Genomic DNA, 19,220 nt, shown 5'->3' with positions numbered 1-19,220 from the left:
TTTCTCTTTTTGTAGAAATAGAGGGTCTAAGTCAAGTCAGTGAAGTCTGATTTGAAGTTGTCCAGGTTAGGTCAGGAAAATCTATTTTAGAGTGACAAGGCCTCCATCTATATTGACCAAGTAATGCGGTTATTGAAGACAGATTTTCCGATGCAGATGATTACATAGTAAATCCTGGAACCAATTTAAGGCCGGCATGGTGATTACACAAACCACAAAGCACTGGTGGGCATTATGGGTGTTCTTTGTCTCTCTATTGTGGAAGTTTGTTATCTGGCCACCACAGTTTGAAGATAGCTTCCATCTGTATCAAATGACCACTGTAGATGGCCCAAGTTAGGTCAATTTTTTTAAGGACCAAGCGTTGTTCTTTGGCTTGCTGTGAGTTTTTTTGGGCTGTATGGTCATGTTCCAGAAGCATTCTCTCCTGATGTTTTGTCCACATCTATGGCAGGCATCCTCAGAGGTTGTGAGGTTTGTTGGAAGCTAGGCAAGTGGGGTTTATATATCTGTGGAATAAGGTCCAGGGTGAGAGAAAGAACTCTTGTCTGCTTGAGGCAAGTGTGAATATTGCCATTAGCCAGCTTTATTAGCATTGAATAGCCTTGCAGCTTCAAAGCCTGGCTGCTTACTGCCTGTGGAATTTTTAGTTGGGAGGTGTTAGCTGGCCCTGATTATTTCCTGTCTGGAATTCGCCTGTTTTCTGAGTGTTGTTCTTTATTTATTATCCCGATTTCAGGGGTTTTTTAAAATACTGGTAGCCAGTTTTTGTTCATTTTCATGATTTCTTCCTTTCTGTTGAAATTGTCCACATGCTTGTGAATTTCAGTGGCTTCTCTGTGTAGTCTGACATGGTGGTTGTTAGAGTGGTCCAGCATTTTTGTGTTCTCAAATAATATACTGTGTCCAGGTTGGTTCATCAGGTGCTCTGCTATGGCTGACTTCTCTGGTTGAATTACTTTTCAGTGCCTTTCATGTTCCTTGATTTGTGTTTGGGCAATGCTGCGTTTGGTGGTTCCTATGTAGATTTGTCCACAGCTGCATAGTATACGGTAGACTCCTGCAGAGGCGAGAGGCGCCCTCTTGTCCTTTGCTGAATGTAGCATTCATTGGATTTTCTTAGTGCGTTTGAAGATTGTTTATAGGTTGTGTTTCTTCATCGTCTTCATTATGTGGTCAGTGGTTCCCTTGGTGTATGGCAAGAACACTTTTCCTCTGGGTGGATCTTTGTCTTCACTCTCATAGAATTATAGAGTTGGAAGAGACATTGTGGACCATCCAGTCCAACCCCCTGCCAAGAAGCAGGAAATTCATATTCAAAGCATGCCCGACAGATGGTCATCCAGCCTCTGTTTAAAAGCCTCCAAAGAAGGAGCCCCTCCAGCCCCTTCTGGCTGATCATGGTAAACATGTTTCAAAGAAATGCATCTGTCACTACACAAAGTGTGCTTAATACAAGTAGTGTTACTTTTCACTTTTGAACACAACTATTTAACAAGTCCCACTAAGATCATTAACATTGTTGCCATCTGTGAACTCATTTATTTGCACAACATTTCTATGTAAAGTGTAAACACATGCAGAGGAATCGAGATGATTTATTGTCTTATGTCCTGAATTTCTGGGAAATCTGTTACAATATTCATTTTTACTGGGCTCAAGTGTTAGATTTTACTTATATCCTAATTTTCCCAGCCACACTTGGAATTAAGGTGATGGACAACAAAATTAATTGAAAAAGTATAAACACAATGACAAAAAAATGGATTAATGAGACACAATAAAATTATATTAATTACTAATAAATAAAAGTGATGTAATAATTTATTAGCTACTTGAATGAATAGTTTTACCTTCATCATTTTCTGCATAAGGAAGTCTGAAGGTTGATCAATTTGGGTCCATTGGCATCCAGATTTATCTGCTTTTACCTGGATTATATGGCAGTGTAGAAGGGGCCTTATTCTTATGGTCTAGTAGCTGCTACTGCAGAATCTTCCTGATTGATCAGATTGGAAGGTGTTGGGTAAAATACACACAAGTTGCAATTTCCCATGCATGAGTGACCTTATCTCAGAAAGCACAGGATGTTTGTGATGAGATCAGAATTGTGTGCTCCAGACATAACAGGACTATAAATTTATAAAGGCCAGAGCAGAGCTGAACCTTATGCAGTTGGTGATAGTGGGCTCAAACAGAAATAAATGTCTAAGATGATAGTAAAAATATATATTAAATCAATAGGTCCAAAGGCTATAGTTGTTTGTGATTTCACAATCATGTCTAAGATGGATATTATATAAAAATGCTGCTAAAATTCATATTAATGTATATTTATTATCTTTTTTATTTAATTGTGTATTTATTGGTGTTTTCATATTGTTGGAAGCCACCCTGAGTCCCTCTTCGGAGGTCGAGAATAGGACAGGATTCAAGTGTTCTAAATAAATAAATAAATATTAATAAAGGCATCAAAATTGGAATGATGTGTATTATTTTTCCCACAGAAGTGAACTTGGTTACATACCATTTGATCCATCATTGATTTGGTTTCATATTTTAATCCTGTTAACATTAATGAAAATACATTTGATTAATACCCAAATAGATTGATTGCAATGGATTATAAAACAAGATGTATGTTAGTCAATTGAAAAAGTGGGAAACATTATTTTGCAGTTCTAAAATGACATTTTTATGCTGGAGAAAATAGCATGGGTTGGGCCAAGTGTGATATAATGTGTAGAAAGTTGGAGACATGTTTATATCTCTATTTCACCTCATTGTTCTCAAGTTAATAAGTCATTCCTATTAAGGATTGTTGTGATGATAACATGGAATATGGCTTGACCATGTGGTATGCAGACAAGACTGACAAAAAAAAACAAGGCATGGAAGAAAGGAAACCTTGAAAAAATCATGTAACTATGCTGAAGAATACTCCTTTCACTGTAAATAAATAACCAAACTTCAGCAACTTTTCTCATGGGCTAACAGCAAAGAAAAACTGTTGAGACAGAAATAAAAGAATTTTTAAAAGGGGGGGGGGATATTTTGAGAATATTCATACAGCTGCATGAAGGAAGTTTTTAACTTTCCAGACACAATTCCAGACATATCCCAGATGTTTACATGACAGGCTGTAAAACCTAAATTTAATTTTATCAGGATAAGCAGATGTTTATGTATTCTGGAAAGATAAGTATATCATTATTTATGACACATTGACAAATTTATATCATTGTTTGTTTTTTCAATGTTACTTTAGGAGACATCTCTTAGTATGTTTCAGTTTTGCATTCATCCTCAATCAGTAAATTATAAATACTGATGTCCATAGAGAAAATATACATGAGGCCATTCACTGATAAAGACTCGAGGATTGTCTGTGAAACAGATGGTGGTCACATTGTCCATCAATAAATGACCCACAATGTAATTACTGGCCTTGTTGAGATGCTTTTTCCTTAAGCATCCAGGAGAGGGGGTGCTCTGTGTTGTGCTTGGAACAGTCGAAGGCATGTTCTGTTCAGACTTGTTTGCTTAGGATTCATCAGAAAATTGCTACAGCCACTTAAAGAGAAAGGAGTGAAAATGGTGAGTATATGATACTGACCTAGTTTGCGCAGTCAGTTTCCCACTTGTTAAACTAATTCAGCAGCCAGGAATGAATCGGGAATCTTGCACCTCTATTTCATAGTGTCCTAGTTTGATTTAACAACATTTAAGGATTTGCTGTTGCAAACAACAGCAAGTGTTAAATTGGGAACTGTGGATTAATGTTTTAAATCCAAACCAATTTCAAATTGTGGTTAGTAAAGTGTGGTTAATCAGTTTTCAATAAGCTGCACTTCTCCATTTTGGTCATAATGGTTCACTGTGGTTTGATGTTTATTTGGATACATACTGCAAGTCGCTTCTGGTATGAGAGAATCAGCCGTCTACAAAGATGTTGCCCAAGGGACACCTGGATGTGTAATCCTGCGAGGAGGCTTCTGTCATGTCCCCCAGTGGCTTTTTTAATTTTTCGTGTCAGGAGTAACTTGAGAAACTGCAAGTTGCTTCCAGTGTGAGAGAATTGGCTGTATGCAAGGATGTTGCAGACGCCCAGATGTTTTCTTTTACCACCCTTGTGCTAGGTTTCTCTCATGTCCCTGCATAAGGAGCTGTAGCTGATAAAGGGAGCTCAACCCACTTTCCCCAGATTCTAACTGCTGACCTATTGGTCAGCAGTCCTGTTGCCATCGAGAGTTCCCCAGTGGCTGATAGAAGAGGAGATACCCCCTGGGCACACAGAAGAATTGGCAATCTGGAAGGTGCTAAACAGGCCGCTCTCTGGCACCACGAGATGCAGAGCCAACCTTAAGAAATGGGGTTACAAAGTGGAGTCCATGAGATGTGAGCGTGGAGAAGAGCAAACCACAGGCCACCTACTACAACGACCACCCTGTCACTTGTACAATGGAGGACCTTCTCACAGCAACACTAGAGGCACTTCATCCCTCTTCTCCTTTAGAAGGAAATTAAAAATGTGGTTGTGGGGTCAGGCCTTTGGGTAAGCTTGCAGACCTGATGACAACAATGACGACAACAGCTATGGAAACGGTTTATGGACAAGTTTTCAATTACAGGACTTGACGGAACAATGGCCACCAGACCGACTTTCTTTTTAGTAGACTTTATCATATTAATCTAATGTTTTTAACTATTTATAATTATTGTTTTTATGTGTGTTCTGTTGTGTTGCTTGTCGGCATCAAATATGTGCTGGCTAGAAGCCGCCCTGAGCCCCCCCCCCCCCCCCCCGGGGTAGAGAAGGGTGGGGTTTATTTATTTGTTTATTCACAGCTTTTATATTCCACCCTTCTCACCCCGCAGGGGACTCAGGGTGGATTACAGTGTACACATATATGGCAAACATTCAATGCCAATTTTTGACATACAAACATATACAGACATACACAGAGGCTATTTAACTTTTTCTGGCCGCCCGGGGTGCTGTCGCTTTCATCGTCCATCTGCGACGCTGATGAAGCACTTCCGCATTCCCCGCATGCTTCCCCCGCTGGAATGCTTTGCTGGAGTCTTCTTTATGGCCTCATAAATCAGTTAATTTAGCCACCCCACACTTTAAGGTGTTTCCTAATTTTCCTACTTGACAGATGCAGCTGTCTTTCAGATTGCAAAGGTCGACAACAGGCTACACACAATTGGTTGGAAACCCCTCCAACCCGGGCTGGCTTCGAACTCATGACCTTTTGGTCAGAGTGATCTTAATGTAGCTAACACTCAGCCAGCTGCGCCACACCCTAAATAAATAAATAAATACACAATCAAAGCATTCCCAACAGATGGCCATTCATTCAGCCTCTGTAAAAAGCTCAAATTCACACTTCCACTAGTTCTTCTACTGGTTGTATTTATTTATTTATTTCGTGTACTTATACCGCGCCCTTCTCAACCCCCGAGGGGGGACTCAGGGCGACTTACAAAAAGGCACAATTCGATGCCTACACAGTAATACAGATAAAATATAGACAGCAATTAAAACAGTTATAACAGTTAAAACAATCAATATATATCACAGTCAATAAAAACCAATCTTATGCTCAGCGTTTGCAACTCAAGAGTCCATAATTTCATTCCACATTTTCCATTCCTATCGGTCGTCATTGTCCTTTATTTATCTGCCAGATTGCCCAAACGCCTGGTCCCAAATCCATGTCTTTAATTTCCTTCTAAAGGAAAGGAGGGATGACGATGATCTAATTTCCCCAGGGAGTGAATTCCACAGGTGAGGGGCCACCACCGAGAAGGCCCTGCTCCTCGTCCCCGCCAATCTCACTTGTGATAGAGGCGGGGTCGAGAGCAGGGCCTCCCCGGAAGATCTTAAACTCCGAGGTGGGACGTAGATGGAGATACGTTCGGACAGATACGCTGGGCCGGAACCGTATAGAGTTTTGTAGCTTCAGGAAAGATCCTCTTCACAATGAGTCAATCTGGTTCTTGGTAAGGTAGGTAATTAGTTGTGTAAATATGAATGGATAAAATCCCAGCTTCAAAACATTTTTCATGAATTGTGTGGCCTTTGAAATAACAGCAGGATCCATCTCTATTTTGTATTTCCAAACAAACAAAAAGGATCAGCACTGAGCTCTTCTATTGTCTTATGTCATACTAAGCTGTGATGTTGTGTCCATTGTGACATCAGTCATTGCCACAGTTTCTCTCACACACTTCCCCTGGTTGTAGCTTCAGGAAAGGTCCTCTTCACAATGAGTCAGTCTGGTTCTTGGTAAGGGCCAAAATAGGTAAGCATTAGCTTTGCTGTGTGAATATGTATCTTTAGGAAATGCAAATGAAGTTGGATTATATAGTGTTAGGAATTTTGGGAGTCGAAGTCCAAGGGTCTGGAGAACAAGCCCTATGAGGAGCGGCTTAAGGAGCTGGGCATGTTTAGCCTGAAGAAGAGAAGGCTGAGAGGAGATATGATAGCCATGTATAAATATGTGAGAGGAAGCCACAGGGAGGAGGGAGCAAGCTTGTTTTCTGCATCCCTGGAGACTAGGACGCAAAACAATGCCTTCAAACTACAAGAAAGGAGATTCCATCTGAACATGAGGAAGAACTTCCTGGCATTGAGAGCCATTCAGCAGTGGAACTCTCTGCCCTGGAGTGTGGTGGAGGCTCCTTTTTTGGAAACTTTTAAACAGAGGCTGGATGGCCATCTGTCAGGGGTGATTTGAATGCAATATTCCTGCTTCTTGGCAGAATGGGGTTGGACTGGATGGCCCATGAGGTCTCTTCCAACTCTTTGATTCTATCTGGAGAGAGGGAGGGAGGGAGGGCCCAAGTTGGCCCATGCCTAGTGTTGGATTTGAACTTTGAAAGGATGGCAAGAAAGTCCCTCCAAAAACCGTTAGTGACGTCAGCCCCACGGCCCCGCCCACTGCCTTTAACGGCCACGCCCCCTCTTGGGCTCGAGGCCTCCCCTCGCTCTTCTTCCGTTTACTTACGAACTGAATCCCCAGGCAGCCGCTGATTGGCTCGAAGCGGCCGGCTTCCCTACCGCGCATGCGCAGCAGGCTGATTGGGAGGGAGGGGAGAGAGAGCAGGGTTTCGCCGCCCGGGTTGGGACGAAGGAGGAAGGAGCGAGTTTCGGTGCGAGGCTGAGGTAAAAAAAAGGATGAAGCGATGCATAACGATACATAAAAATATAGAGGAAATGCTGAGGAGGCGACAGAGACCGGTTCCGGTTCGTCCCCCTTTTTCTCGGGTACTTTTGAGCACCAGGCCTCAGTCTCTCAACTGGAGCAGATGGATTGAATCGGTTCCTGGATGGTAAACCTGAAAAGTATCTGTTGTTATTCAGTCCTCAGAAGTCTCCACAAAGGACTCCATTTATTTATATTTATTTTATTTCAGGGGAATGGGGTGAGCTCCTGCTGTTAGCCCCAGCTCCTGCCGACCTAGCAGTTCGAAAACATGCAAATTTGAGTAGATCAATAGGTACAGCTTCTGTGGGAAGTTGTACCTATTTATATTTATCTTATTTCCATCCTGCAGCGGGTTAAACCTCTGAGCTGCTGAACTTGCTGACTGAAAGGTCGGCAGTTCAAATCTGGGGAGTGGGGTGAGCTCCTGCTGTTAGCCCCAGCTTCTGCCGACCTAGCAGTTCGAAAACATGCAAATTTGAGTAGATCAATAGGTACAGCTTCTGTCTGAAGCTGTACCTATTTATATTTATTTTATTTCTATCCCGCAGCGGGTTAAACCGCTGAGCTGCTGAACTTGCTGACTGAAAGGTGGTCAGTTCAAATCTGGAAAGTGGGGTGAGCTCCCACTGTTAGCCCCAGCTTCTGCCAACCTAGCAGTTCAAAAACATGCAAATGTAAGTAGATCAATAGGTACATGTTCTGTGGGAAGGTAATGGCGCTCCATTCAGTCATGCTGGCCACATGACCTAGGTGTCTACGGACAATGCCGGCTCTTTGGCTTACAAATGCACCGGGATTGTGGCACAGCTGGCTGAGTGTTAGCTGCATTAAAATCACTGACCAAAAGGTCATGAGTTCGAAGCCAACCCGGGCTGGAGTGGGTTTCCAATCAATTGTGTAGCCTGTTGTCGACCTTTGCAACCCAAAAGACTGTTGCATCTGTCAAGTAGGAAAATTAGGTACCACCTTAAAGTGTGGGGAGGCTAAATTAACTAATTTATGAGGCGATAAAAAAAGACTCCAGCAAGCACCCCAGCAAAAAGCATGCGGGGAATGCGGAAGTACTTCATCAGTGTTGCAGATGGATACTGAAAGTGACAGCTCCCCTGGTAGCCAGAAAAAGTTAATGTCTATGTCTGTATATGTTGTATGTCAAAATTGGCATTGAATGTTTGCCATATATGTGTACACTGTAATCCGCCCTGAGTCCCCTGTGGGGTGAGAAGGGCGGAATATAAATACTGTAAATAAATAAATAAATAAATGGAGATGAGCACCAACCCCCCAGACTTAATGTCAAGGGAAAACATTTACTTATCTCTTCCTACGGAGACTCAAAACAGCCCACAATCCAATTCATGACAACTTAAAATATACAACATTAAAACAGTATTTATTTATTTATTTTGTATCGAAAGCATTGCAGAAATTAGTATAAAACCAATAAAAATAGAAGGAGTGCAGGTGGCTAAATAGAGCAAGAGCAATGGCCTCTGTACATGAGGCAGGGCATAGTGGACATATATGACTATATATGTTACTTGTATTCACATGATCTTATAATGGTAATAGGCCAGCAAAGTGGGATATAACTGGAAAATTCAGAAATATTCATATGACGATGAATACTTGTTAGGACTAAGGGAAAAAAGTACAATTTAAGATGCAGCAGACATCTGTTTAGAAAGCTACATAAGTAATCGTAGCGATGTGGGAGTATTTCATGCACCAGATTATAGTAAGTGAAGATGTAGAGTATCAGATATTTTAAAGCTATTTCACAGTTTAAACAAGCGATGTTTAAAGAAAATGATAAACTGAATGTGCCCAGTGAACCTATTTTCCTCAAAACAAACAAGTAAAGGGATAGAAATAAATCACCAACTGAAACTAATGAATATTTTAAAATTATTTATTTCGTATCAAAAGCATTGCATAAATTAGTATAAAATCGATAAAAATAGAAGGAGCACTGGTGGCTAAATATCTTTTGACCAAAAACAGGCAAGAGCAATGGCATTGTCTGTAGCCTCTGTACAATTCTTCCTCTGTACATGAGGCAGGGCATAGTGGACAAGCATACAGATGCGGAGTTGTCTGTTCTGCTCCACAGTCACATAAGGTGTGGGGTTCTTTTAGGTAGTGTCATTTTGCCAGGTTGTCTCTTGATCTGCCCACTCCACTTCGGAGTCTGTTCAGGGACTTCCAAGTTGCCCATTCTTGGTTTGCCCCAGGAGGAAGACCCTCGTGGGGGGCCATCCAGTTGGGATTTCCTGGTCTAGTTGCCTAGAGGGATACCCTTGCTGTTGCTGGGGGGATACCAAGAGGAGTGGTAGTTCTCATAAAGCTTTCCCTTGATTTGAGTCTACTGGGAGGAGGCTGGTAGCCATGTAGTGGGTGGCTTTCAGTGTTCAACCTTATTTCTCTCACATTTAGCAGCAACTTCCCGTCGCACATTGGGGGAGGGGGGCAATGCCAGCTAGCTTGTAGAGTTTATCAACAGGTGTAGGTTTAAGACATCCTGTGATTATTCTGCATGTTTCATTGTTTCATTCAATGCTATGTTCACCTGCTTTGCATGGGCAGGCATACTCGGCCGTATGATCTCTGAAAATGATAAAACAGTGTGATCATTATATTGGTGCTTTATTTCTAAAATCATAATGTAATTTGACATTTAATAGACTTTTCCTAAATATCCAGCATTTTCGCTTATCCAGCGTCCTGCCAGCCCATTTATGTTGGATAAGTGAGACTTTTCTATATTATATTGTATTATATTATAACATTATCAATATTATATGTATATACAATATTAGCATACCATGGGCATAGGCAAACTTTCTAACTTGGGGCAGCATGGCGGGCAGGAGTGGGGTAGGTGGGCCAGGAGGGAGGGGGTCTTCTCCAAGTCCCTTTCTTGCCAGGAGGGCTGGCTATTCAGAGAGGATGTTCTCGCCTGTCACACCCACCTCTCACTTTTACTCTCTTTTCCTCCACAATGGGTTAAACCCTTGTGCTGGCAGGACTGCTGACTGAGGTCAGCGGGTCAGCTCCAGCTCCCCATGCAGGGGCATGAGAAAAGCCTTCCATAAGGATGGTAAAACATCAAAAAAAATTCAGGTGTCCCCTGGGCAATGTTTTTGCAGACAGCCAATTCTCTCACACCAGAACCAACTTGCTGTTTCTTAAGTCGCTCCTGACAAGGGGAAAAAACCCAATACGCATGTACATTTCCTTTTGGAGGCTCAGCCTTTACACAAAAAGGAGTGTATGGGAAGGGATGGGGGTCCATTTGAGATGGGGGTGGTGAGAAAGCTGAGAAGCAGCTGAAGAGAGATCTCCCCCCCCCCCTTCTCTTTTGGAGGCAGAAAGTGAAGGAAAGACTTGATCAGGATGAGATGGTGGACAGGAGAGAAAAAGTGTATCCATTAGATCCCCATATTTGCCTACTCTTGATATATAATCCTAAAGCTGGAAGAGACCCCCAAAGGCCTTCCAGTCCATCCCCCTGCCATGCAGGGAGGCACAACCAAAGCACTCCCAATAGACACTCCCAATAGACAGCCTCTGCGGAAAAGCCTCCAGAGGAGACTCCACCACACTCCAAGGTAGTCTACGCCACTCTCCAGGATGTTCTTCCCAATCTTTTCAGTCAAATTTCTTTCCCTGTCATTTGAACCCATTGCTCCCTTGTGCCCTGGTCTCTAAAGCTGCAGAAAAAGTTTTCCCAATCCTCCTCAATGGGACACCGAAACATGGTTCTCAATTGTCTCTTCTCCCAGCTAAATATCCCCCCCCCCCCCGCCCCGGGAGGAAAAGAGGAAGGAAAAAGAGAAGAGTGTAAGGGAAAGAGAAAAGGGAAGGAAGGGTGGAAGGGAAGGAGAAAGAGGGAGGTAAGGAAGGAAGTGAAGGAGAGAAGTCAGAAGCAAAGAGAGAAGGAAGGATAGCATGGTGAGAGAAAGAGGACCCGAGAAAAGAGCCCAAGGGGCTGCATCCAGCCCCCGGGCCTGGGTATACCCATACCTGGTATAGCACAGTATGTGTGTCATATGTTATTATATTATACTACACCACTATGCTGCAATATTTTAGTATAAGGAACCCTCCCTTCTCCTTTAAAAAACAATTTAAAAACTATTTCTGTTCATTGGCATACGGAGAGGAGGACTAGAAGTTTACATATAATTAATACACTATACTACCATTTGGAAATTGTCATTATACTCTAGCTCAGTTGGTTTCGGCTTAGTTGGTACCATTGGTTCTGCTGGCTTTATTGGCCGCATAATATTTTAATAACTGTTTTAAAGACATTTTAAGTGTTTTTTTTTATATAATTTATGTTTAATGTCTGTTATGTTAGATGTAAATCAATTGATAGGCTGTGTTGTTATTTAATTTTTGTTATAATTTGGTTGTAGATGTTGGGGTTTTTTGGGATCCAAATGGTTTGTTTTTGTATTTGTACCTATGAATGTATTTGGCATTTAATGTTTGCTATTTTTAATTGGAATCCATTTGGAGTCTCCTCGAGGAGAGAGGGTGGAATACAAATAAAGTTTATTATTATTATACCACAATATATATAATATGCTACTAGTATATTATACTATTTGTATTCTATAATATATTGTACTATATCATACATTGTAGTATATATAATATGGAATATATTACAACATTATATTAAAACCGCCTTGAGTCGCCGATAAGGCTGAGAAAGGTGGTATACAAGTATAGTAAATGAATAAATAAAATAAAACAATATTATATATATTACAATAATGCTAATATATTATACCCTAGTTCATAACCTAGTGTTTTGTGTTTTTATTGGTGTTTATTGTAAGGCGTTTCTTTTTTGGTGACTCCCACCCCATCAGTGTGCATGTGGTAGTGCTTATTTAATTATTCTATAGCTATTTGCATTAAATCAATCATGCATCAGATGTTGGAGTGGTCTAGGATGCTGGAAAAGTGGATGGGTATTTATGACATCTGCAGATCAAACACATGTATTTATTTATTTATTTATTTGCTTTATTTCTATACCGCATTTTTCAGCCCAAACAGGCGACTCAATGCGGTTTACATTCTGTTTTCTTCCATGGCACTTTCCCCTCACAGAAATGCCATGGTTTGTGAAAGACAGTTCTCAGAAGAGTAATTCACTTTATCCTATGTGATTCCTATCAAAACATTCATGCACCACATATCCTATAAAGGTTTTAGCAGTGTTGAAAGTTCATATCATGTGGATGAAAGTCTTAATTATAGACCACCTATTCGGCAAACTGAAGGACACCCTGCATTGATCAAGATGAAGAGGATGACTCCTTTATGGCAGCTGCTAAACTGTGGCTCAAGCATGCAGGCCCTAGTTCCTAGGTGGCATAAGGCTGTTGAAGGGGATGGGGAGTATGTGGAAAAGTGATATTTTGTTCCTAAAGCAGATAATAAACCATGGCATCAGATTGTTGCTGATTAACAAAATGTGGCTTTTCTTCACAGGGTGCTTTACACATTACAAAAGGCTAGATTTTAACAAACCACATCAGAGTTTGCGATTCTTTGTAATATCCCATGTGTCTTTAAAAACTGCTTGGCTCTGGCAAAGTAGGTTGTCATCTAAACAGCTGCAGAGGGATACTGGGGGTTAATTGTGTGGACACTGCTCCTGGGTATTGACCATTTGAATCAATGTGCACTGGGTCTACTGTATCCATAAGGGTTTGGTTCTGGGACCTTATATGGATGTGAAAAACAACTCGCCATCTTTGTTACCTTGGCTGTGTGAAAACGTAATTCTGTTATGTTGTTGTCTAATTTGTGGTAGTGTCTTTATCACTTTTATGTAGTTGTTTTGATTTGAGGAGTTTTGGTTGTTTAAGTTCTGTTAGCACCTTACGGCACTGAATGTTTGCCGTTGCTTGTTGTAAATTGGGAGATATGGCGGCATATAAATAAAATTATTATTATTATTATTATTATTATTATTATTATTATTATTTGAAACAGAAGATGAGTCCACAGCAAACAAGATTACTCTGCTGGCTGTTGTATTGTATCACATGTCAGACACTTCCCAAGTCTCTAGGACTGTGTGATGTATCGGCGAATAATGCATGCAGATCCCAGTAAGGTAGCCTTTTGCAGCTGGCAGATGGTAATTTTGTTAACGCCGATTGTGTTTAAGTGCAGACCAAGGTCTTTAGGCACTGCACCCAGTGTGCCGATCATTACTGGGACCACTTTTACTGGCTTCTGATGATGATGATGATATCTTATTCAATGGCAACACGCACACATCAGTGTCTCCACACTCACATCACTGCCATACAGGGAGTGACAGGTTGAATGTGTGGAACAGGCAGATGCAGAGAGTTCACTGTAAAGAAAACATTAGCTATCGTTTAAAGCTTTAAATCACAGTGAGTTCTTTGGCTAAAAAGTAATCCAGAGATGTAGCAAATATGGTTTTTAAAAGTTTTTTTAAAAAAACAAACAAAAACAAAAAAACATTTGAAGGCAAAATATTTGAAAATTCCTAATTAGAGAAAAAAGTCAAGTATGAGTGCTTTCTTGTTAATGCATTATCAAAGGATCATTTTAGAGCAAGTATATTTTAAAACATTAGTTTTAAATTCAGATTGTGCAGGGAGGAACTTTGGACATTTTAAAGAATTCAGGCTGTTCATATTTTTTAAAAAAAATGTAATTTCTTCATTTTTTTATTGAATTGAAATAGAGATCTAATTATGACCTTTTGTAACAATATGAAATAATCTGAATGTTAGGTTGGTCTTTGTCCAAGGAATGCTGATACATGTTATAAAACTGGTACTGAAATTTTGCTGTGGAAGGTACTTTTCACATATCCTCCCGTAGTTTGGTAACATTAAGGGGAACCATTTATGGTTTTTTCTTGGCAAAATTTGTTCAGAGGGGGGTTACGTTTGCCTTCTTCTGAGGCTGAGAGAGAATGGCATATCCAAGGTTCATTCAGTGGGTTTCTATGGCTGGGTGGGTATTCGAATCCTGGTCTCCAGTCATAGTTCAATGCTTAAATTTTTAAACAGGGCCAGGTCACAGTCCCTCAAACTGTTGGAGGGCTGGATTATAGTTTGAAAAAAACATGAATGAATTCCTATGCACACTGCATATATCTTATTTGTAGTTCAAACAACACTTAAAAACAATACAGCAATTTAAAGCTACCTATTCGACCGCATCTCTGCCTATGAACCCACCAGGACTTTGAGATCTTCCAGGGAGACCCTGCTCTCGATCCCGCCTGCTTCTCAAGCTCGGCTGGCGGGGACGAGAGATAGGGCCTTCTTGGTGGTGGCTCCTCGGCTGTGGAACGCCCTTCCTACGGACATTAGACTAGCACCATCTCTAATGGTATTCCGCAAAAAAGTGAAGACCTGGCTGTTTGAGCAGGCGTTCCAATAATTAGTGCAATGATTGGTTAATGAACACTGGAATGGAACAATGGATGACGAATCTGGAACATGTTTTTGATGACGAGGCGACAGTGAATGGGTATTGTAGTAACTGTTTATTAATTGTGTAATGTGTTAGGTTGTTAACTGTTTCTATACTGTAGCACTGAATTTTTGCTGTTCGTATTTGTTGTGAGTCGCCTTCGGACTGAGAACAGCGGTATATAAGTAAGATAAATAAATAAATAAATAAAATGAACAATTTTAACAAATATAAACTTATTAGTATTTCAATGGGAAGTGTGGACCTGCTTTTGGCTGATGAGATAGGATTGTTGTTGTGTGCTTTCAAGTTGTTTCAGACTTAGGTTGAGGGCCAGGTAAATGACCTTGGAGGGCCATATCTGGCCCCGGGGCGTTAGTTTGAGGACCCCTGGCTTAATCCATCACACCATGTTGGCTATGATAATTATAGAAACCTTCAATTTCTCTGATCAAATGTAAAGTTCTATATGTTATGTAATTTTGGATTACTGATCTTGGTTTTAATGTACAAAGAATAGTACTGCCTTAAATTAGGCAATCTCTTGGTTTCTTTAAATCTTATACATTTTCTCATTTTACACTAGCCATATTAATCATGGAAATATGAAAACCTATTCTGAAGAAACAAGGAAATTTAGGATGCTTAATTTTTAAAAACCCCCAATGAACAAGTATTTCATACTGTCTCTGCAAAATGTATTCCTTAATACTCTATTCAGATAACTAGTTTCTTTTTTTTAGCAATAATGAGCCACTGCCACTTATATGGGAACATATTTTGCAAGTGTTCTTTATTTACAAACTCATTGTTTAGTAATTATTTGGGTACTTGACTCTTAAGCAATTCAAGTAATGGAACCTGTGAAAGTAACACATAGAAATGCTGTAGTGTCATTTGTTGTGGAATATCATCTTTACTTGGCATTGACTGCTTTAATTTATGCTGGTGTTCGTATTTGAAAGGTTACAAAAACTTTTTACTCATTTTATTTTAAAAACTGAAACTAGTTTCCCATTAGATCAAATTATACATGCAATTTAAAAAATGACTGAATTACTTAATATGCTAAGAAATCTAGAATAAAGACTAGTTTCATTACACTGTGTTGTAAGACTGAGGTTCTACTTCACATGTGTGGAGAATAATGCTCAACATTCACATTTTTGTGCTTTTCTTCCTGAGGTAGAAACAAAGCATTAATATTTTCACTATATGTTTATTTTTAGAAAATGCATCACTTCGAAGAGGAGCTAACATGTTCCATTTGCTATAGTATATTTGATGACCCCCGTGTACTGCCATGCTCTCATACATTTTGTCGAAATTGTTTGGAAAGTGTTCTTCAGCTGTCAGGCACTTTTTCTATATGGAGACCTTTAAGGCTTCCACTGAAGTGTCCTAACTGTAGAAGCATTGTTGAAATTCCACCAACGGGTACAGACTCTTTGCCTGTAAATTATGCATTAAAAGCCATCATTGAAAAATATCAGCGGGAGGACCATCCAGATGTTGCTACATGTACTGAACATTATAGGCAGCCATTAAATGTTTACTGTCTTCTAGACAGAAAATTAGTGTGTGGCCAGTGTCTTACAATAGGAAACCATCATGGCCATCCTATTGATGATCTTCAAAGTGCCTACATGAAAGAAAAAGACACACCCAGCAAGATGCTTGATGAGCTGACTGATAAGCACTGGAGTGAAATATGTTTGCGTATTGAATACCTGGAGGAACAGAAAGCTGAATGTGAAAGCATTGTTCAACAGGATAAAAAAACTGTGTTGCAGTATTTTAAAAGGCTTAGCGATTCGCTTGAACATAAAAAACAAGCTTTGCTTGCAGCTTTGGATGAAGTAAACATGCAGATAACAGCAGAATACGAACCTCGCATTGAAAACCTGAAAGCAGTACGAGAAGAACAACTAGACCTTATGTCACTCAATAACCTTATTCAGAATGAAGAATCTCCCCTTTTGTTTCTAGAAAAGGTTGAGGATATACGTCAGCGTGTTAAAGCATTGAAGAAAAAACCTTTATTCGATATTCCATCTGTTGAAATCTATCCACGAATAGAGCAAGTGTTGGAAGATGTGTGGAGCAAAAGTGAAATCAGTCTGGTCAACAACATTCTCACTCCTAAAATAAAACTGATTTCAAAAGAAAAAGCTCGTTACACTGGCCATGGACAGAAAAATAGATCATCTAAACAAAGTTTGTGGCCCTTAGAACTTTGGGGACTTCTATTGATTTTTTTGGTACTGGCTATTGTTTACTATGGACAACATTTATTGTCATTTATAAATAAAGTGGCCTTTCCATATGTTCTCAGTGCCTTTCAAACAATTTATCAAGACACAAGTAAGAGATTGCAGGTAGCCGTGGAAACTTTGTGGCATACTTCTAACCTTTTTCTTGAATATCTATATAGTGTGCCCTCTCCCATGTGAATACTGTTGTGTTAAGCAAAAGAGACCTTATGGAGTGTTAAATGGATTTTTAGCCTTAATATGATAACACTGAAAGATAGAGTGATTGGCAGCTGGTTCAAACTGACATTTTCAGAGAGAGAGGGCTATTCATTTCAGCATAAAAAGGAAAACAATAAGGAAAATGAGAAATATGCAAATTGTGATCCATTAAACCTTTCTGTCTTTCTGTACCTCTAACATATCCAACTCCTAGGTCTGAAGAAATGGACTGATAGCAATAAATAAAATTCATGCTAAAAATAGCAGTCACATAGATGTTTTAGCTTTTCCTGTTTATGCTCAAACTGAAGTTATCCTAGAATGGCAAATGTATACTGTATATAAGCATCAGTATTTAGTATAAAGATCAATTTTGGTTAAGAAATGGAACCATCTTATTTGCATTTCTAATCCTCTTGCAAATATGTCTACAAACAGGTAAGAGCAAAGAGGGTTAAGCTATGACCCTCCAGATATTTTTGAAATGAAACTATTCACCAAAAGTTAAGCTACGGATTGATGAATTGTAGTCTGACAATGTCTGGAAGGCAGCCACATGCCCACTACTAGAATTAAGGCCAATGGAGATGCAGGCCAGATTGTGATTTGTCATGATATCCACAGCTGCCTTGTGCTGCCTTCTCCTGTCCTTTACATTTTTTCATATTTTTATGAACACCTTTCCTTCCTATGAAAAATATCAGAAATAGTAACATTATAGTTGCAAATGGATCTAAGCATTCTTTAACAGTTTAGAAAATTTCTTTTGCTCATTGGTGTTTAATATCAAGCATCAAAGACTCAAAATGTATTTTTTCAGAACAAAGTGTGATGTATCAGTCAATTCAGATAGAAACACTTAGGGAATGTATAGGAGCTTTTAATTTTATAACTCCTGTCTTGTAAGTTGTATATGCATTTTAGTAATCATATGAAGTACGTATACAAAAAGTTTGTTTTATCCCTTAAACTTGATTTATCATACCTCCAAGATTTTAGCGGACCACTTTGTTTCAAGGGCTGATTTACAAAATTCACTGTAGGTACAAATGCTTGTTATTTATTAGAAATGTAGAAAAGGCTTTCATTATAAATTCCACTACCAACTAACTTTTACTTAGCTAGAGAATGGTCTGTTGAGTTTCATGAATTACACAATTTAGTGCAAATCCCTGGGGGGTTTCTTGTTTTACTGCTCAGTAAGGGTTTAAACCTCTGCCACTTTTAACACTACTACTAGAATATTTTAGTTTATAGATATACTAGAGTTGTACATGCTTTGTACATGCAATTCACTGTCTCTTTCTCTCCCCTCTAGTATATATGCCAGTGAAACTTTTACAAATATTTGCCAAGGGGTGCTACAGCAGCTAACAAGTGTATATGTTACCACAAAAAACAGGGAGAATTGTGATGTTTGATGCAAAGTTCTGCATCAGAAGTACAGATCTGAGAGTGAAATAAATGTATCTGTAACTTTGAAAAAATCTTTACTTGGTTTGATGGGCCTAGGTATTGTAATAATGTGCCTGGTGGTAAGTTCAGCAAATTTCAATGTGGCAGCCATTTGATTACCTACAAATCTTACCACAGATCAAATTAGCGATTGTATGTGGGTAATACACTATTAAATGATTGCCAAGAACAAGCAGGTTCTATGGCATTTGGATTTGCTATGCCAGTGCTTATGTGAAAGATAATCTATGAACTATAGGATATCTTCGTCTAATGTATTCTTTATGCTTTCTAAATATAATATTTGTAATAAGTTATTTTTCCAGATTTTAAGAATACTGAATTTGTATTTTTCCATGTACTGTTTTAACTTCATGAAACTATTTGTAAAACTGCTCTAAAATATTTTAAATAAAAGCCAAAAAAATCTTCCACTTGATCAGATAATCCTTAGAATCATTATTTTAAAAACTTATTAAAATATGATTACAGAAAGGAAAATGGGAAAAGGAAATATGAACAAAGGCTAAACCTATATTACATGCTGTGTATTTCATATCCCTTATTCTAGATTTTGGAATGC

The 19,220-nt window shown here is 39.4% G+C and overlaps 1 protein-coding gene across 2 annotated transcripts; it reads left to right on the top strand.

Moving 5' to 3' along the window:
* The first annotated feature begins 3,541 nt into the window (after window positions 1–3,541).
* TRIM59 (tripartite motif containing 59) lies at window positions 3,542–19,076 on the top strand. 2 transcript variants are annotated; one of them, XM_067466027.1, is made up of 2 exons: window positions 3,542–3,597; window positions 15,938–19,076. In XM_067466027.1, the coding sequence occupies exons 1-2, from the start codon at window positions 3,595–3,597 to the stop codon at window positions 17,159–17,161; spliced, it is 1,227 nt and encodes a 408-aa protein (XP_067322128.1). In that variant the 5' UTR covers window positions 3,542–3,594; the 3' UTR covers window positions 17,162–19,076. The 2 variants fall into 2 exon arrangements, with proteins under 2 accessions (XP_067322128.1, XP_060623578.2); XM_060767595.2 differs by lacking the exon at window positions 3,542–3,597 and adding an exon at window positions 7,077–7,174.
* Window positions 19,077–19,220: the final 144 nt, after the last annotated feature.

This window comes from Anolis sagrei, chromosome 3 (genome assembly GCF_037176765.1).
Source record: "Anolis sagrei isolate rAnoSag1 chromosome 3, rAnoSag1.mat, whole genome shotgun sequence".
NCBI lineage: Eukaryota > Metazoa > Chordata > Lepidosauria > Squamata > Dactyloidae > Anolis > Anolis sagrei.
The sequence above is the reverse complement of the archived record's forward strand: the minus strand, read 5'-3'. Positions and strand labels throughout refer to the sequence as shown.